The sequence below is a fragment of the Pteropus vampyrus genome, unplaced genomic scaffold (genome assembly GCF_000151845.1).
Source record: "Pteropus vampyrus isolate Shadow unplaced genomic scaffold, Pvam_2.0 Scaffold572, whole genome shotgun sequence".
Classification (NCBI taxonomy): Eukaryota; Metazoa; Chordata; class Mammalia; order Chiroptera; family Pteropodidae; genus Pteropus; species Pteropus vampyrus.
Window position 1 is genome coordinate 103,289 of NW_011889353.1, and position 21,942 is coordinate 125,230.

The 21,942-nt window shown below is 32.9% G+C and overlaps 1 protein-coding gene across 8 annotated transcripts in view; it reads right to left on the reverse strand.

The window, feature by feature from the left end:
• Window positions 1–4,716: 4,716 nt before the first annotated feature.
• DPY19L4 (dpy-19 like 4) overlaps window positions 4,717–21,942 on the reverse strand; it is a 63,366-nt gene continuing 46,140 nt past the window's right edge. For 4 of the 8 annotated variants that reach the window (XM_023525583.1, XM_023525582.1, XM_011384360.2 and 1 more), the window contains 6 exons: window positions 21,817–21,937; window positions 20,005–20,061; window positions 19,271–19,353; window positions 16,699–16,831; window positions 7,043–7,201; window positions 5,697–5,924 (listed from right to left, as the gene is read on the reverse strand). In XM_023525583.1, the coding sequence (XP_023381351.1) occupies window positions 5,760–5,924; window positions 7,043–7,201; window positions 16,699–16,831; window positions 19,271–19,353; window positions 20,005–20,061; window positions 21,817–21,937 (718 nt within the window). In that variant the 3' untranslated portion in view covers window positions 5,697–5,759. Of the gene's footprint in view, window positions 5,925–7,042; window positions 7,202–16,698; window positions 16,832–19,270; window positions 19,354–20,004; window positions 20,062–21,816; window positions 21,938–21,942 lie in introns of all 8 variants that reach the window. The other 4 variants (XM_011384359.2, XM_023525586.1, XM_023525585.1 and 1 more) reach the window with 2 other exon arrangements.

Sequence of the window (21,942 nt, forward strand, 5' to 3'; positions counted from 1 at the left end):
CTACCTATTCAAAGGAGCCAGGATTTAATTGGATCAGGTTGTGGAGTAATCTATACTCCAGGGGATTGTTAAAAACAAGAGAGCAATCATTTTATGACTAGTGGAACTTGATAGGATCAAGTAGACAGTAAGGAGCCCTGCTAAAACCATGGTCGTCCCATAGTGACTGTGTACATGCTCAAGGCAGTAATATCTGAGGGCCAACATAAGAGGCTCCACAGTATGGAGGAAATAGACATCACTAAAATAAGTCCAATCAGACACTAAAGAGTTAAATAAGCCAACTAGAATAAGGTCCAGGGGATGGGGTGGAGGTGGAGGGGCTATCAATGTCCAAAGTTGCTATAAACAGGAAATACCAATAGATTATCTTTTAAAAGAAACAAATGGAAATTCTGAAGCTAAAAAGTACAATACTGAAATGAAAAATACACCAGAGGGGCTCAACAGATTTGAACGGAAAGAATTAGCAAATTTGAAGACAGGTTGATAGGGATTATACAATCCAAAGAACAAAAAAAAGAATGAAAAAAACTGAACAGAGCCTCAGAGAAATGTAGGTCACCATTAAGCACATCAACATATGTGTAATGGGAATACAAGAATTCCAAGTATGATTTTTAAGAAATTCTTAATGTTTACAATCAAAAAGCTCAATAAACTCCAAGTATGATACATGCAAGATCTACTTCAAATATATCATAAAAAAATGCTTTATCAGTAACATCAAATGTAACAATGTAATCAAAATTAAAGGCATTTGTGCTTTAATGAACACTATCAAAGAAATGAAGCAAACCCAATGAATAGAGGAAATATTTCCAAATCATACATTTGGTAAGGAACTTATATCTAGAATATATAAAGATCCTTATAATTCAGTAATAAAAAAGACAATCCATTTAAAAAGGGGCAAAGAATATGAATGAACATTACTGCAAAGAAGATACACAAATGGCCATTAAACACACAAAAAGATGCTCAACATCACTGGCCATATAGAAATGTGAATTAAAACCACAATGACATAGCACTTCACAGCCACTAGGGTAGCTATAATCAAGAAGAAAGAAATAGCAAGTGTTGACAAGGATGTGAAGAAATTGGAAACTTCACACCTTATTAGAGGGACTGTAAAATGGTAGTCACTTCGAAACCCAGTCTGGTTGTTTCTCAAATAGTTATCATAGTTATTATATGTCCTAGAAATTTTACTCACAGACATATAGCCCAGAAAAATGAAAACATGCATCCACCCAAGAACTTATACACAAATATTCATAGCAGCATTATAGCAGCATAATAGCTAAAAAAGTAGAAACAACACAAATGTCGCTCAGTTATTGAACGGAAAAGCAAAATGTGGTATATCCATAAAATATTATTTGGTAATAAAAAAGGATACATGCAAAAACATGAATAAACCTTGAAACGCTATGCTAAATGAGATGCCAGTCACAAAAGACCAAATAGTATATATTTTTTGATTCTCTTTATGTGAAATATCTAGAATATGGAACCATAGAGACAGAAAGTGTATTTGTAGGAGTTGGCTGCACATGGAGTGGTTAAGTGTGACAGCCAAAAGGTATATAGCTTCTTTTTTAGTTATACAGTGATAAAAATGTTCTAAAATTGATTGTAATGATAACTGCACAACTCTGTGACTATACTAAAAACTGTTAAACTGTACACTTTCAACAGGTGAATTGGATGGTATGTAAATTATACGTGGATAAAGATACAACAAAAAAGGTTCATACATAAAAACAGACAAGTTAAATTTTTTGAGAGTTTTATTATGGAAACAAAACAAGGTTAATTGTTTTGTAATTAAGCACAAAATAATTTCATTCTTGATAATAGGTACACGTTACAAAATCTCAATTAGTTTATGAACCAATTCTTTTAAAGGATTTATATTTACTGAAATTAACTTATTCTTTTGCAAAGACCTTAGTGTACTGGAGGAACATATTTAATCTAAATATTCATTGTCATAGATATGATTCAGAAGTCAACATACATAGACAGTTTATATTCATATTTGTTAAACAGCTATACAAAGCTATTAACTTAAAAAAGGATTCTTTAGGAGATATTTCAAACTGTAAGTGTGGAATGCGTGTTTCTTTCTGATACTATAATTCCACTAAATACAATGGTCAGATGTTCAGTGTATCTCTTACAGAACTGCACTATAAGCCAAGATTAAAATATTGCAAATTCTAAGATACTTATAAACAGAAATGATTCAAAGATGCCTTTATGCTAAATCCAGCAAATCTTGTTCTAAAATGACCTTTTTATTATGAAGAACAAGTTAAGTATAATGTTTAGAAAACTTAATGGATGGAAAACAGTTGAGGCAAATATATTCCTTTGCAATTTTCACATGTAATTTTATTTAAGCTGTTTACACATTCAAAACTTACTAATAAAAAACTTAATAATGAGTTATTTCCATAAAAAATTGTTCAATTTTACTTACAACTTTTCAGAGCTGTAATTTCAATACAAAATGGGATCTAAAACTATTAGCAAATAGCAACAATACAGACTATGTATTTTAAAAACTAGACAAATGGAGACTAGATTAAGAAGTAAATCAGCAAGTAGTTATTTGCTTTACAAAAGGTTCTTAAATATACAGGATAATTCATAACATATTCCCTTTAAATATTCATGTATTTAAAATCAATTTACCAAAAAAATTGATTGACAACTTTTAGCAACCCCACCAATTTTATAAAAACAGGCAATACTTTTATCTGCAAAAGGCATCAAAACGTTTTAGTTCAAAATAGAAAGGGCTAAAAAAAAAAAACACCAAATTTTAAAAAACATAACAGTTTAACAAGATGGCTATCACTGTGCCCTTCAAGAAATTCATAATTTTTTTTTAAAGCATATTTTTTCAGTCCCAACTTATAACTCACTTTGACTTCCATTTCTGCTTTTCCTTGAATCAATCTGGACTGTGTGGAAGAGTGCCGCAACGTTGAGGCTATTGGTGATTTGGGTTTAATATCCTGAAAAAATATGCTGTCTGTATATATAAAGTAATAAAGAAAAAAGTTAGTTCTGAAATACAATGCATACTCCCTAGGTTGTAAAACCTACCAGTCTAACAAAAAGCACCAAGATGCAGATGACAAAGAGAGAAAAAACATGAACCAGCACAAAGTCATTACCATATTCCTTATCAGATTAAGTTTTATTTGTTGGATTGTTTGGTATTTGGGAAGCTAAATAAATGAATTTAGCAAGCCAGAATCCCATGACAATCCATAACAAAGATTTGCCTATTAATGAATTAAAGTTACTAGTGAAAATAGCATAGTGAGGACTCTTTGTGCCTAACAACAGAGGAAAAAGTTAACAGATTTTTCTTATGGAAAAAAAAGAAATGGAAATATGTTTTTGGAAAATAAAAGATAAACTATGAAACAACAGTAAGGCACTTATTTCAATAGTTTTACAACAGCAAAGGCAAAGTATGTTTTGTATTTCTTCAAGAAATTCCTTCCGCACAAAACCATATACTTTGCTCTTTACATAGATTTTTTTTTTACTCCTCTTTAATTCTCCCCACACACACACTTCCACCCCTGACCTACAGACCAGACTGGACCGGGGCCTGGCACCCCCAGGGCCTGGCGCAGGGTCCATGGCTCCACCTGGGGTGCAAACCCAGGACCTTCTGCGTATAAAGCAGACGTGCTAACCACTACACTATAGAACCACCCCTGCATAGTAGATCTTAATTGTCAAATCTAAAAACTGTAAATTACCCAAATAGAATTACTTGCAGAATTCTTAATCTTTTGTTACTCTACAAATAATTAAATGCTCCTCAAAGTTTTTTAGTACTATTGTTTTAACTATAGTTAAATTTGAAGCAAATAAGCTTATTTCTCATATCCAATATTATTATTTCTATATTAAAGCTTACATTTCCCTTTTCAACCAATGCTGAATGAAAAATTCGTTTAAAAAATTCAATTAAAAATTTTTTCAATTAAGTTTCTCTGAATCTATTTTTTAAAAAAAGGTTGAAAAGCAAAAGCAACTTATTAATATGTCAAAAACAAAAAACAAATTTAGCATATTTGATCATAATATCGATACAAATCAATTAAATATTTCATGCTACACAGAAAATAGTTCTATTTCCCTTCAAAATATGCAAGCTGACTTTTAAATTATAATGTTTTACATGCTCTAATCACAAGTAATACCATGTGACTTTTCACTATGTACTTAAGTAACATTTCCTAAAGGCTTGAAGCTAAATATTAGTGAATCACTATTAAGATGTAGAGAGAACTTGAAACACCCTGCCTTGCTATCTTAATTGTTAGAAATGTACATAAAAGCATGAAATGAGAACCAATAAAACAAATGCACTAGATATATGACACCACCATCAATTAAAAAATATATGCAACAGAAAAATAAAGATGCACCCTTCTAATGTAGTAATTTAGAGTAATGAAATTGCAATTTTTACAGCACTCTAAAATTGAAAATTTTGAAAACTTGTTCACTGAACAGGTATATAAAGTAAAACTAAACATGCATCCCATCTTATTAAAATGCTAATATCTACCCTGAATCTCTTTATAAAGCCAAATTAATATTTTTAGGATTTAACAAATGATTAAAAATTTGAAAACATTTAACTTTAAGGAACAGAACATTCAGACTATGAAACTGTACTATGAAATTTATTATAATTGTCATTTTGTTCATGTTGAAGACTATCAGTTTCATAAATAATAGCACTTGTTTTATAATAAATATATCTGTATACAGAGGTATGTTTAACAGCATCTACATGTATCTCTAGAAACTGTTGTTCGTTTTAGTGTATATATTTTTATTATGATAGAGATTTTTTACTTAATACTTCAGTAAAAAACATGTGAAGAGTATATACTCCATAATCATATTTTTTAAAAACCTGAATTCTTGTAAAATGTCTGTTTTAAAAAATATATAGGTTAACAAGTTACTGTTTTATCATGATTAAATGCTATCAAATTCATGGACATAAGTGAAAAAAGCTAACCACTTACTAGTCATAAAATAATAAAATACAATACATGCTCTATATATTACTAAGAAAATGCTCATTTATATAATCAGATGATGAGAGTAGTAATATGGAAAATCAGGATATGTCTTTACCTATATCCTTAAAAATCACTTTCCTTTATATCATTTCCATTTTAATTTAAATGCCACATATATTCAGCTAACATTTAAATTAGTTTTTATTGTAATATTTCAGTTCTATTATAAACCAAGAAATACTTTCAGAAACTGTCTTGAGGGTAAGAATATTCTTTCCTTCTATTCTGTAATTATATTACATTAAGTATGTATTAAATGTTACATTTGAGATATATACTGACTTTGAACATATTCAAATTCAAGGTCAATGTTATGAGAGAATAAAGATTTTGAGGAAAATTTTATAATACTTTAGAAGGTGAAATCTTTAAAGACCAAGTAACAGTAAGAATACCTGGCTGGAATATAGCCGAGTGGCAAGATTTCACATTTTACCAAAGGACCGTAATGCTTAATCATCTATCCCCCACAGAACTTTGGATCCAGTTAACTGCAGGAGCAGGGAAAAGCAGCAGCGTTTCAAATGTCCATACTCTGATTTAAAAAGACACCAGATAGATAGAAGAAAATCATGTTTTATTTCAGGTGGTGTAAGTCTTTGAAATGAAGGCTCAGTATTTTCAAGACTGAAAGGAGATCACAGTGTTGATTTTATATACAAAGTAGGATCTGTTCCAGTACACTCTAGTGAAATAATTCACATATGGAGAATAGTTAATTTTGACCTCATGACAAAATCGCCCATATTTTGAGTAGGTTAACCTGTCACCCTCTTCGTAAACCACCTATGAAAAGATATGAAACATAATATTAAAAAGCTTATAGGGGAAATGCAATCAATGTACGAATATTTATACGAAAAAATACATTATGCTAAACATGGACAATTCCACCTTGTTTAGCAAACATCTCACATTGATTAGCACATAAAAGCCTTTTCATAGGACAATCACCAAATACACTAAACTTCTGAGCTTCCCATTGAGATTGAGAAACCAGCATAAAAAGTTTCCAACTTTTAAAAGATTTAATCCTAAAATATAGAAAGCTATGTCTCCATAGTCCATTATCATTCCTCTGAAGAGCCTTATCGTAGAGCCTACTAAGGCAGAGAAATGAACATATAATATATTCTTGCTGTACATTCGAACACTTCTCCTGATATAGAACTGACTCACAATTATATAGTAGGCAAGTAAATTTTTTATGACTTATCCAGTGCAAACTTTTACATTCTCTTCTTAATTATGTTCACTAATATAGCTTAGCTAACTTGAAAAGTTTTCTATAATAAAACACTAAATATTATTCTAATGCCTATGAAAGAAGTCAGAGAGCCTACTTTAAAAGAGTAAAAGGTTAGGGAGCACTTTAAGATCTTGTTCCCCAGCATATGTCGTTGGGTTGGCTCAAATAAACTCTTATAAAACTTTAAAAAAAAAACTATATTGAAACCAATATAGTTTTATTAACCAATGTCACCCCCAATAAATTTAATAATAAAAAGACTGTAATAATGAAGTAATTTTTCTAGATATGTATCAAATTATAAGAAATTTCAACATAATGATGCAACTAGTTGCTCTTTAGATTATTATGAGTTAAAATAAATCATCGTTCAAATCAAATTATGCTTTTTTAAATAATAAATGTTGAACATGCACAAGTAAAGGCAATGAATAAGGAATCCGGGTATTGGTAAAATTTTTCTTCTTTGTAAAAATGGCCAACTTTTCTTTTGTACATTGAAAAAATACTTCAAACTATTGTTAATAGCCCCCCCCATTGTTATATAGCTTTTAATTATATTCTTAGTTTAATTCCAAAAATAAAGTTTGATGATTACAAGTTTAAATAAAGTCATTTCTCTCAAAAAGACTTAACTTTCCAAATGGTTACTTACATGGCCATTTGCAATGTCTAATAAATCTTTAACCCTACAGCCTCTCATGGTTCCCACTTCATTGCAGATAGCATCTTCTACAATTAGGTAATTTGCTTTATAAGATGTCAGTATTTTATAAACATCTTCAGCAGATCGCTTTGAATAAATTTGATAGATCTGAAAGAACACAATTAAAACAATTATTTTAAAAGACATTTAAAACTTCTGTAAATCAAAAAGCATTTACTGTCTATGGAAAATACTGCATACTATCTATGGAAAATAAAGATATTCACTAAGACTCGATTCCTGCCCTCAAGAAGTTCATATTAATATGCTATTAGACATTTGTATATTTTCTTTGGAGAAATGTACATTCAAGTCCTTTGTCCATTTCCCCACCCCCCAGCTTTAATGAGACATAATTGACATATAACATTGTATAAGTTTAAAGTGTACAATGTGTTAATTTAATACTTATATATGGCAAAATGTTTACCACCATAACATTAGCTAACACCTTCATCATGTCAGGTAAAAACATTTAAGATCTTACTCCCTTAGCAATCTTCAAGTATATAATACAGCATTGATAACTATAATTACCATGTTGTACATTAGATCCCCAGAATTTATTCAGCTCATAACATAAAGTTTGTACTCTTTGACCCTCCAGACCTAGGTAAGTATCACTCTACTCTGATTCTATGACTTTGGCTTTTTAAAATTCCATATATGTGATATCACACAGTATTTGTCTTTTCTATCTGACTTATTTCACTTAACATAATGCACTCAAGATTCATCCCTATTGTTGCAAATAGACTTTCATTTTTAAATTGAGCAAATTTATCTTTTTATTATTGAGTTGTAATAGTTCCTGTTATTTTTTTTATTACCATATATCAGAGTATTTTATACTCATTCTAAACAAGAGATAAAGTCAGCAAGATTAAAAATAATTTGACTATTGTTAGAAAATAATGAATGAGCCAAAGACGCTTAAAACTTATGTCTTGGGGGTGGCTCCATAGTGTAGTGGTTAGCACGTCTGCTTTACATGCAGAAGGTCCTGGGTTCGCGCCCCAGGTGCAGCTTCGGACCATATGCCAGGTGCGCCAGCTCCCCCGCAGCCCCCACCCCAGTGTACCGGGTCCGCCAGGCCCCTGGCATGTGCCACGAGCACGTGGGAGGTGCCCCACTTTCAGAGATACAGTTCTTAGAAACAGTGGCAACATCTGTAGGTCAGGGGTGGAAGTGGGGTGGGGGGCAGTTAAAGAGGGGGAAAAAAAACTTACGTCTTGATTCCATGGCATTTTTCATTACAATTTTGCTGACATTATTGGATAATAAGCCCTGGATATTATTACATATTAAAGTTTTTCAGCTTTTCTGAAATGCTAACATTGGACCAGCTCTTATTACCCTTTAGAAAATAATAAAATCACAAATGTTAGGCCAAAACCATCACAAACTATTTGTCCTGAAAATATTGAGATTTGAAAACTAGACTGCACAAGTTCCCATCTATTTACAAAATATCCAGTAGCTGCTTACTATACATTACAGTTGCTGTCTATCCAGCACCTTTTGGTCCAATGTCCTCTGACATGCTAGAGACACTGATGTAAACATTCCGTGGTGCACTGAATGTTAATAAATCAAAAGGAAGTTTCTCAGTCATTTCACTTTGCTAAGTTTCAACAGGAATGGTTCTATCCTACGCAGCCTATACCTCTTCATAGATTTTTTAAACATACACTTTAAGTTTGAGGAGACTGTAACATACTCTTGTCTTGGTGTTTTAAAAACACACTTCTATTCGATGGCAGTAACATTACTGATAGACTAGGGCAGGGCTTCTTGAACTCAGCACTACTGACAGTTTAGGCCAGATAATTCTTTGTTGGGACAAGACAGAGACTGTTTTGTGCATTGTTGAATGTTTAGCAGTCTTCCTGATCTCTACCCCACTAGATGCCTGTAGAACCCTTCATCTAATTATGACAACCAAAAATATCTCCAGACATTGCCGAATGTCCCTGGGGGCATAACTGTCCCATGTTTGGGAATCACTGGCATAGGAGATGATACGAAAATCAGTCACATGTTATGAATTATAAATAGCATCTAATTAAAATGATATAGTCTCTCATTTATGGAGTGCAGTTTGAATTTTAATTTAACAACAAATTTACTCAGTACTTGCTAGGTACCAGACACCAGGAAGACAAAAGTTTGAAAAAAAAAACATGATTCCTATTCTCATAGTCAAGTCACATAAAACTTAAAACTCTATCTAAAATGTTTAATTAGAATCTGAATTAACTGTAAAAGATTCTGAAAGTACACATTAGAAAAAAGACCAACCAAAAGAAAACAAAGCTATGTCAGAGTTGCTTGGTTTAAATCCACAAAAAATAAAGTTCAGACATATGCTGTGTATATTCTAAGCAACAGTACCTTTTAGAAGTGCAGCAAATACTAATTAGAAGCGTCTGTCTCTCAGGTAAATTACTCTCAGGTGGACCTCCCTATCTCTGACCTTTACCCTGCTTTAATCTGTTCTATGACCATAATTAACTCTCCAAAACAAATCTAAGCATTCCATCCTAGTCTTATTAAAGATCTTTGATAACTCCCAAATGCCTCAAGGGTAAGTCTAAATTCTTTAGCATGACATTCCAGGTCCTTCAGAATTTGGCCTTAATTTATTTTCTAGTTTTATTACCATACAAATTTCATGGCTCATGTTATTTTTTCAGACTAAACTCATAGGTATTCTATTTCCAAACAAGTTTCTACTCATCCTTTGAAACTGAGATCAAGAGAATGCCCTTTATGAAGACAGATTTTTGTAGGCAGAATTGATTGCTACTGCTTTTGAACTCCTCTTTGTACTTTCTGGGTTTATATGTGTATATGTATGTACACATACAATTACAATTTAACAGTACATAATAACATAATAGCTAACATTTAAATTTTTCAGGCGTAGTGCATTATCTCATTTAATTCTCATAACTAAGAGGTGAAAACTATTATTTCCAGATTCATAAACTTGCTCAAAATTAAAGAAACTAAGGAAGACACAAATAAATGGAAAGATATTCTATGCTCGCTAGACCAGATAGACTTAATTGAAATTTTTAGTGTTTCTCCCCAAAGCATCAAACTATACATTTTTCTTAATGGCACAAGGAACGTTTTCTAAAACAGACTACATGTTAGGACACAAAACAAGTCTCAGTAAATTTAAGAAGATTAAAATCATATCAAGCATCTTCTCTAACCACAATGGTACGAAACTAGAAATCAATTACAAGGAAAAAAAACTGAAAAATGCACAAACACATGGAGGCTACATAACATGCTACTAAACAATAAATGGGTTAACAATGAGATCAAGGAATCAAAAGACACCTTGAGACAAATGAAAATACAATGACCTAAACTCGATGAACACAGCAAAAGCAGTTCTAAGAGGGAACTTCGCAGCAATATAAGCCTACCTCAAGAAATAAGACAATCTCAAGTAAACAATCTAACCTTACACCTAAAGGAACTAGAAAAAGAACAGCAAGCAAAGCCCAAAGTGAATTGAAGGAAGGAGATAATATAAATCAGAGCGAAAATAAATGAAATAGTCTAAAAAAACATACAAAAGATCAATGAAACCAACAGCTGGTTCTTTGAAAAGATAAATAAAATTGATATACCTTTAACCAGACTCATCAAGAAAAAGAGAGGACCCAAACAAATCAGAAATAAAAGAGGAGAAGCAACAATTGATTCCACAGAAATACCAAGAATTATAAAAAAATACTAGGAGCAATTATATGCCAACAAATTGAACAATCTGTAAGAAATGGATACATTCCTAGAAACATACATTCTTCCAAAACTAATTCAAGAAGAAACAGAAAATCTGAACAAACCGATTACTACTAATGAAACTGAATCACTAATTTAAAAAAACTCCCAACAAACATAAGTCCTGGACTGGATGGCTTCACAGATGAATTTTACCAAACATTCAAAAAGAAAGAACACCTATTCTTCTCAAACGATTCCAAAAAATTCAAGAGAAGGAAAGCCTCCCAAGCTCACTCTATGAGACCACTGTTACCAATTTCAAAACTAGACAGAAACATTACCAAAAAAAAAAAATCTTAGGTAGATATCCCCGATGAACAAACATGCAAAAGTCCTCAACAAAATATTAGCAGACTGAATTCAACAATACATTAAAAAGATCATACACCATGATCAAGTGGGATTTATTCTTGGGATGCAAAGTTGGTACCGTATCCACAAATCAATTAATGTGATATACCACATTAACAAATTGAAAGACAAAAATCATAAGATCATATCAATAGATGCAGAGAAAGCATTAGACAAAACCCAGCATCCATTTATGATAAAAATTCTCAGCAAAGTGGGAACAGAGGGAACATATCTCAACATAATAAAGGCCATATATTACAAACCCACATTTAACATCATACTCAATGGGGAATAACTAAGTGTTTTTCTCAAGATCAAGAACAAAACAAGGATGTCTACTTTCAGCACTTTCATTCAACTTAGTATTGGAAGTCCTAGCCACAGCAATCAAACAAGAAAAAAAAATAAAAGCATCAAAATTGGAAAGGAAGAAGTAAAAGAATCATATTTACAGATCACGTGATACTCTATAAAGAGAACATTAAAGAATCCATCAAAAAATTGTTAGAACTGATAAATGAATTCAGTAAAGTAGCAGGATACAAAATTAATATTCAGAAATTGGTTGCATTCTATATATCAATAACGATCAGAAAGAAAAATTAAGAAACAAATCCCATTTACAATTGCATGAAAAAAATAATACGTAGGAATAAATTTAACCAAGGAGGTAAAAGACTTATTCTTGGAAAATTGTAAGTCTCTTAGGAAAGAAACTGAAGGAGATACAAATAAATGGAAACATATACTGTGCTAATGGATATGAAGAATTAGCATCGTTAAAATGTCCATACTACCCAAAGCCATCTATGGATCCAATGCAATCCCTATGAAAATACCAATGGCATTTTTCACAGAACTAGAACAAATAAGCCTAAAAGACCCCAAACAACCATAACAATTTTTAAAAGGAAGAACAAAGTTGGACATAACACACTACCTGATATCAAACTATACTACAGGGGGCTCAAAACAGTATGGTGGTGGCATAAAAATTGACATATAAATCAATCCAACAGAATAGCCCAGAAATAAATCCACGCCTATATGGTCATTTAATCTATGATAAAAGAGACGAGAATATTCAATGGGGTAAAGACAGTCTATTCAATAAATGGTACTGGGAAAACTAGTCAGATACCTACAAAAAATGTAACTGGAGCACCTTCTTACACCACATACGAGAATAAACTCAAAAGGAATTAAAAACTTAAATGTAAGACCCAAAACCATAAAACTCCTAGAAGAAAACATAAACAGCAAACTCTCTGAAATTACTCTTAGTAATATTTTTTTGGATATGTCTCCTCGGGCAAGGGAAGCAAAAGAAAAAATAAACAAATGGTAGTTCATCTAACTAAAAAGTTTTTGCACAGGAAAGGAAACCATCAACAAATGAAAAAAAAACCTACTGAATTGGAGAAGATATTTGTCAATGATACATCTGATAAGGGGTTAATATTCAAAATTTATAAAGAACTCATACAACTCAACAACAAGACAACAAACAATCCAATCAAAAAATGGGCTCAGGACTTGAACAGACATTTCTCCAAAGAGGACATACAAATGGCCAACAGACGTACAAAAAGATACTCAAAGTCAGTAATCATCAGGGAAATACAAATTAAAACTACAATGAGATATTACCTCACATCGTCAGAATGGCTATCATCAATAAATCAAAAAAAAGTGTTGGTGAGGATGCAGAGAAAAGGGAACCTTTGTGCACTGTTGGTGGAATTGCAAATTGGTACGATCACTATGGAAAACAGTTTGGAGGTTCCTCAAAAGATTAAAAATTGAACTACCTTATGACCCAGCAACTGCACTTCTGGGTATTTATTTAAAGAAAATTAAAACACGAATTCAAAAAGATATATGCACCCCCATGTTCACTGCAACACTATTTAGTCAAGATATGGAAGAACCTAAGTGCCCAGTAACGGTCAATTGGATAAAGACACTGTATGTAGTACATATGTACAATGGAATATTATTAAGCCATTAAAAAAAAATCCTATCATTTGCAACAACGTGAATGGATCTAGTGAGTATTATGCTAAGGGAAATAAGTCAGATAGAGAAAGACAAATACCATATGATTTCACTTATATGTAGAATCTAAGGAACAAAATAAAAGAACAAACAAAACAGATACAGAGAACAAACTGGTGGGTGGTTGGGGGGCTGGGTGAAAAAGGTAATAGGATTAAGAAGTACAAACTGGTAGTTACCAAATAGTCATGGGGCTGTAAGGTGCAGCATGGGGATATGGTGATTTGTGTGTGGAGCAGGTGGCTGTTGGATTGGTTGGGGGGACCACTACATAAATGTATGGATGTCTGGCCACTATGCTATACACCTAAAACTAATATAAAATAATATTGACGTCAACTCTAATTAAAAAAAAAAAAAGATAGTCTGTGTTCATGGATTGCACGAATAGTTAAAATGTCCATATATCCAAAGCAATGTACAGATTCAATGCAACCCTTATTAAGATTCCAATGACATTTTTTTCAGAAGTAGAACAAATAATTCCAAAATCTGTATGAACCACAAAGGACCCCAAATAGCCAAAACAATCTTGAGAAAGAACAATAAATCTGGAGGTATAACACTCCCTGATTTCAAAATATACTAGTAAGGTATAGTAATCAAAACAGTATGGTATTGGCATAAAAACAGACAAAAAAACTCAATAGAACAGAATAGAGCCCAGTCAATAATAATGTAGTAACTATATATAGTGCCCAGGTGCGTACTAGACTAATCATAAATTATATAAATGTCTAACCACTATGCTGTACACCTGAAACTAATATAAAATATTGAATGTCGACTGTAATTGAAAAAAAAGAGAGACCCCCAGAAATAAACCTACACATATATGGACAGCTAACTTACCACAAAAGTGTCAAGAATATACAATGGGGAAAGGACAGTTTCCATAACAAATGGTGTTGGGAAAACTGGACAGCCACATGCAAGAGAATGAAACTAGACTACCTTACAGCATACACAAACATTAATTCAAAATGGATTAAAGACTTGAATATAAGCGCCAGGCCCCAGGTACACGCCGCGAGCGCATGGCAAGAGACACCCCGCATTCAGAGATCCAGTTCTTAAGGGGAGACAGCAACATCCATAGGTCAGAGGTGGATATGGTGGTGGGGGGGAATTAAAGAGGCGGGAAAAAAAGAAGACTTGAATATAAGACCTGAAACCATAAAATTTCTGGAAGAAAACATAGCTCCTTGACATTAGTCTTGGTGATGTTTTTTTTGGATCTGACTCTGAAAGCAAAAGAATCAAAAGCAAAAATAAACAAATGGAACTACATCAAACTAGAAAGCTTCTGCAGAGCAAAGAAAAGCATCAACAAAACAAAGGCAAACTACTGAATGGAAGAAGAAATTTGTAACCGATAAGGGCTTAATATCCAAAATACATAAAGAACTCATATAACTCAACAATATCAACAAAAAAAAACTTGATCAAAAAATTGTCAGAGGATCTGACTAGATATTTTTCCAAAGATATACAGATGTAACAAGTACACAAAAAGATACTCTACATCAGCAGTCCCCAACCTTTCTGGCACCAACTACCGGTGCTCCTATGAGAATCTAATGCCTAATGATCTGAGGTGGAGCTGAGGTGGTGCTAGCACTGGGGAGTGGCTGCAAATACAGACGAAGCTTCTTGCTTGCTTACCTGATCCTCACCTCCTACTGTGCGGCCCAGTCCCTAACAGGTCATGGACAAATACCCTGGTCTGTGGACCTGGGGGTTAGGGATCCCTGTTCTAAATCACTAATCATCAGGGAAATGCAAATCAAAACTGCAATGTGATATCTTTGCGTACCTGTTAGAATGGCTATTATTAAAAAGGGAAGAAATAACAAGTGTTCATGGGAATGTGGAAAAAAGGGAACTATCATGCACTATTGATAGGATGTAAATTGGCACAGACACTATGGAAAACAGCATGGAGTTTCCTCAAAAAATTAAAAATAGAACTACCATATGATCCAGCAATTCCACTCTGGGTATTTATTTGAAGAAAATGAAAACACTAATTTAAAAAGATATATGCACCCCTATGTTCACTGCAGCATTATTTACAATAGCCAAGACATGGAAACACTCTAAATGTCCATCAATACATGAAAAATGTGGCACATATATACAATGGAATATTCAGCCATAAATAAGAATGAAATCTTGCCATTTGCGAGAACATAAATGGACCTTGAGGGCATTATGTTAAGTGAAATAAGTTAGAGAAAGACAAATGCCATATGATTTCACTTAAATGTAGAATCTAAAACAAACAAACAACACACACTACCACAGAGAACAGATGGTGGTTGGTGGGCAAAATGGGTAAAGGAAGCCAAAAGGCACAAATTTCCAGTTATAAAATAAAAAAGGCATGGAGATGCAATGTACAGCATGGCAACTATAGTTAATAATACTGTATGGCATATTTGAAAATTGCTAAGATAACATCTTATAAGTTCTCATCACAAGTAAAAAAATTTCTGTAGCTATGTATGGTGATGAATGTTAACTAGACTTACTGTGGTGATAATCTGCAACATGTACAAATATCAAATCATTATGTTGTACACCTGAAACTAATATAATACTGTATGTCATTATGCCTCAATTAAAAAAAAAGGCACTGTGGAAATCTCCTGCCCCCAAAAGATATTGCTCAAGGTAACAAAGCCGCTATATGGGAAGATAGCGTTTGAGTCCAGAATCTCTAATTCCAGAGTCTGCATTCTTAGAGTCTAACCTTTATACTATAGTGTAACTTCTATGATGCTATACTTCTTCCTTAGCTTAGAGTATACCTAAAAACTATATGAAATCCTCCCAAATTAAAAAACAATATTTTGAACTCAGGTTCAGCTGGTAATTGCCTCCAGATATCATTTAAATCCATAACAAACATTCAAAACAATATATTCTCTGAACAATAGTAATTAGATACTATTCTAATGTTATACTAAGTATAACAGCCCATACTAAAAAATAAATCACAGTGGAATAGAATTTTACCTTGGAAATATAAAGTGTACCAAGACATTAACTGATAGCTTTCCTTCAATAATCTGATTGAGAACAATGATATTTTCAAAATTATGTTTCTCTTTGTGAAATATTACACATCAGTTCCCCCGAAACTCTGAAAAATTAAATGTTTCTCCAACAAACATATCTATACTATTCATAAAACCTTTAATAGTTTAACTTCGGCTCTTTTCGCTAAATGTATTACACAGCTTTTTAAAAACTAAAGCTAATTAACTCTTCTAAAATTGTTTAAATGTTCCTAGCTAACCAGGACTATACACGTCATTGCAAAACTATACTAAAATAGTGATGTTAAAAAAGATCCACATATAGAATCTAAAATGCCTCACATTTTCGTTTCTCTTGAGAAGATCTTCATCATTGTAAAGAGGCAAGCTTGTTACCATCCAGCCAGTACATAATTTAATCACACCCATTAACTGTGGACTTCCTGCAAACACAGCTGCAACTGGAGCTTGCCTTCTGCAAAAGAACCATAAAGATTAACATACTGGAAAGGTAAGTATACTATTTAGATCACTGATTTATATCAACTCTGAAACACCAGGCAACTTACAATGTATTGTACACTTAAGTTTCAATGTCGGCTTTCATTTCACTTCTGCTTTCAAAAAATATCGAGCACTTACTACGTTCCAGGAATGATTTTAAAGGATGAAGATACAGAAAATTTTTTAAAGGTGGGTGGTAGAGACAAGACCCCTGTTTTCAAGAGTGAGTAGATAAAAGACAATAAACACAGAAATCAGGTCACATTAATGTTATTACAAACTAGTGCAGGATAATGGGATATAGTGACAAAAATATACTATTTTATGTAGTGTGATCAATTCAATAATGATACTGGGAATTCTCAAATTCATCTTTTGCAAATATTAACCACCACAACCCAACTCCTTCAAGATCCATCTATCCTCCTGTTCCTTCCCTACCTTTACACACATATCTGTCTCCAGATAGCACATGTAGGACTTCTCCTGTTCTCTGAACCAGGATCCAAAGTCCCAGATGGATGCCACTTGCAGGACTAAGAAACTCAGAAGCAGATCCCAAAGGTCTACTCTATCCCTATGTGTTAGGGATAGTGCCAAGTTCTGGAAATACAGATGGCACACAGCCACTGTCCCAGTAATGGAGAAACAAACATGAAACAGAATAATTACACCACAGGAACACAAATGTCCAACGGTCTGAGACATAACATCCCATTTTCAGGCCTTTGCTGTTTTTGAAAATATGTATTATGATAAATCACACACATAAATGTAACTCCCTCTTTTGTTAATGAAAACATAAAGCTATATAGTCAGTGGTCTATAATGGTTAATTCACAAAAAGTATTAATAGACAATAGTTAAGACTGATCTAAAGAAAACAATTTTTATTTATATGAGGGGGTGTTATTACAATATAAGACCTTATAAAAAGACCTATTCTCATTTCCATATACCTATTCTATAAACTTATTCCTCATTTCTAGAAATATTTTTTTGTCCCTCCCCCCACCATAGTTTTCTGGCCTTTTTTTGTCATGTTTCAGTTTCTCCTCCTATGTCTTCAATAATTTTCAATGCAGTTATTTCAGTCTCAATCCATGCAAAATAGCCAGAATGATTCTTCTTCCTATAGCTATGCTCTAGGAAAAAACCTCTGGTACTGGTCATATGACTTGCTTTGGCCAACAAACAATAGCAAACATAATGTGAGCAGAAACAAAACATACTTGACATTGAGACTTGCCATCTCTTGCTGCTTTTGGGAACTCTACAACCGCTACCTTGTAAATGAGCCCAGGCTACCCTGGGCTGGATGATGAGAGGCATGTGGCCAAGTCAATTCCATCCCCTCAGCTGATACCTACCCAACCCAAGACACATCAGAGCTGAGGTGGCCCAGACAAGAAGAATCCTCCCCACTGTCCACACTCAGCTGACCCTAAAAACTGTGCAAAACAACACGTTTGTTGTTCATAAGCCACTAAGTTTTATGGTAGCCTATTATGCAGCAAAACTTACTGACACACATTTTATTATCAGAAATTGATATAGATCTAATTCTAGAGAGCTGATTTTTGCTATGTTAAACTGTTTCTTCATGTGTTTTGTAATTTTAGAGCTCAACTTCATGAAGCTTTATTTGTGGAATCCTTGTAACCTGCATTGATATATCAGGTATTTTGACTACCCCAGAACCACTTTTTATTCTGATTTCTTAATTTTGGGTTTCCTGGATCAGTCAAGTGTCATTTCAAACTACTACCCCATGTGAGTTCAGATCTATTGCTATAAATTCAGAGGAGAGACCTTTTTAGACCAAGAGCTGAGGCCAAAGCTTTCTAATTATCTTTCTCTGTCACTTATGGATCTTTTGCTAGTCTATCCTTTCACTAATAGCGTTACTCCTTGAGGACCCCTTAGTTTTATATGTGTGTGTTGAAGGAGGGAAAAAGGTGCCTCAATTACAATTCTCTCCTTCCATAGACCTAAGACCACATCTCTTGTCCTGGTAGGCATTAAAACTGAAATTAAAAATCTGGTTACCAAGACTAGCGATCTACCATTCATCCACCTCCAAACCAGGGCAAAACAAACAACCTTTTGAATATCTAAACGAAAGAATATTTGTTCCTTTTTATTCCACATTTCTAGGTGTTTGATGGTGAAGAGTCTCAAATCTCAAACTTATCAATGCTAAATTTTCAAAAGAGATGAGTTCAATTAGAAAATTAGGATAAGTCCAATAAAATATCCCTAAAAATATCCCTAAAAACACAGTGAAAAATTCTTGAATTTTTTGAGAAGAATTTGAAAAACTACTTTTCCCTCCTGAATCCAATTAATAGCATGCAACGATTGGTTAATAGTTTAACAACAGTCTTGGGCAGGGCAGTCCAGTTCTTACTTTATCCAGGTCATGAGTTCCACTGTATCGGGGTCATAGAATTCTTGTAGTTCTGTTAATTCTGTCATTAATCTTGGAAAAAACTAAAACGCAAAACAAAATCCCCCAAAAGTTTAAGTATCTAGAAAGTTTAAAACTGTTCAAGACCAAGAGACTAACATAAGGCAAACAATATTACAACATTGTTCTTATTGAAAAAAAATCATAGCTCACTTTACTTTCAGTGACCTGCTCATCCTTCTCAACCCAAATCATCTATTTATGGTTAATTTACTGCCTAGACTCAATAAACAATTTTATCATTAATAAACAACTAATCATCAATGTATCTTTTTTGCACATAATAAATAAAGTAATTTTGGGTCAAATAATTCACAAATTTACTGGCAATTAGTTTCACATTTATTATAAGCCAAAGAATTTATATTATTTTATAGATATTTAAATTTTGGAGTACCCAAAATACTTTTAATATTAAGACCGATTTTTTCAGCAATTTCCTATTTCAATTATAAACCACATGACAGCATTAGAAATTTGCATTAGATGGCATTCTAAAAATGTTTTAGTGTTTCTCTCATGTTCCTAATGGTAAAAAAATTAAACATTATTAAGAATATCATACTTTATTTTGTTAGAACAGTGTCTCAATATAAGTATTCTATACATACATATATATTTATCACTATTTTGTAGGTAAAGTACATCTTTATATAAAAATCTGATTTTCTTACCTCTTTCCATAAGCTGAGACCTATTATAGTGGGCACAGCCATGCTCAGAATAAGAGCCTAAAATATTAAAACAAAAAGCATTATGGATAAATACATTTCAGAAGATACTTTACTAGACATTGACTCTATGACCAAGCACATAATAATATAGCTATAAAATTTCAGTTAAAGAAATTTAAGTCAGCATGAAAACCTAGTTCACAGAGTGAGATGGGTGAAGACTAATGATGAGTTTAAGACATATTAAACACATTAAGGCAGAACACAGAAATGGTTAACACTCATAATATTTCAAATAGCAAATTGATATTTGATGATTTTGCCAGGAATTTAAGTTATGAAGAGCACACAAAGGTTAATGAAATGCTGCCTTAAAAGCTAACAACAATAACAAAAAGAGAATGAATTAATACAGGAAAAATCGCTAATATATAACAATATACTAGCATGCTAAAATAAAAATGTATAAATTCCTCTGGAAAAGTCTGGCAAAACAGAACATGACTATTATCAAAGATAATCAATTATTCATCATCTTCCTTCCAAAACCTTTCTTCTTATTGTCCCATGTCCATTGGTGACCCCATGATCCATAATCATATAAACCAAAAACCTAGGAAACATCTGTGATTTCTCCCTCGTCCTCACTCTCCTATACTTAATCAAGCACCAAGTCTTATTAATTTTACTCACTACTTTTTTCACTCCAGTCTAGCACAGTAATAATTGAATGGCCTTGCAGTTAGAAAAATGTGGGTATAAATCATGGTTTCCAGACTTATAAGCTATGTGATCTCAGGGAAGTTATTTAACCAGTTTAAGCCTTAATTTTCTGTCTATAAAATACAGATAACTAAATTTAGCCAACAGATATTTGTAAGGGTTAAATAGAATGTGAAATACTTTGAAGAGTACTTTGAAGAGTATTTTCATCCACCACTGCCTGTATCTGAGTGACAGTATCCCTCCTCACTCCCATCTGTCATCCTTAAACCTATCCTTCATAGACCTGTAAGGGTGAGCTGAGAGAAAAATTTAAGTCTGACTTCTCACACCCTTGCATAAACATCTCAGTCTATTCCTACTGCCTGGATAAGACTTAGCACCACAGCATGACACTCAAAGGCCTCTGTGACTTTATCTTCCTCAATTTCTCCATTCTCATTTCTTAAACACACCCCAAACTCATATTTAAGTGCCAACAAAACTAAACATAACATGATTTTTCTTTGCTTGTTTTTATTCCCTTTGATTGCATCATGTTCTTTGCCTGTGTTTATTCCTTCTACCACAAGTACCTTTTCTTTCTCCATTTGACTAATAACTCAGCTTTCAAATGTCATACTGGAAAGTCTTTGAATCCCTAACAAACTGAATTAAGTAGCCCTTCTCTATGTTCCAAAAGCATCCTGTCAATACTTTTTATTACCTGTTTTTATGACCAGGAGATTGTAATCTACTTGATGAAATTAATCATGTTTTAGTTATCACTGCAAATAGCAGGGATAGCACAGTATAAATGCTCCATTCACAGTGAAATCATAGCACAGTTCTAAATCAAACCAAGAAAAAAATAAAAATTCTTGATAACCTATCACATTAATTCACTTTATTTACCTTTTATGTCTTAAGTTGTCTGAATTAAAATGCATTACTTTTATAACCAGAAATTATAAAAAAAAAGTCACAGGATCTTTTTCTACTTGTAGGTCAATCTGATTGACTCATGCTATTTCAATGATATTCAATGCTGTTTCCATTTATATAATTAGAAGAGAAACAAGTACTTAATCTAAAATAACAATGACTCACCAACAATACTGGGTGTATAGTTCGTAATCGAAGCCACTTGAAAAGTGTCATCCAGAGTTCAGAAGAACATACACCAGATGCTGCTAACATACACACATAAGGAGTCCAGAGGTATTTCAAGCTGGA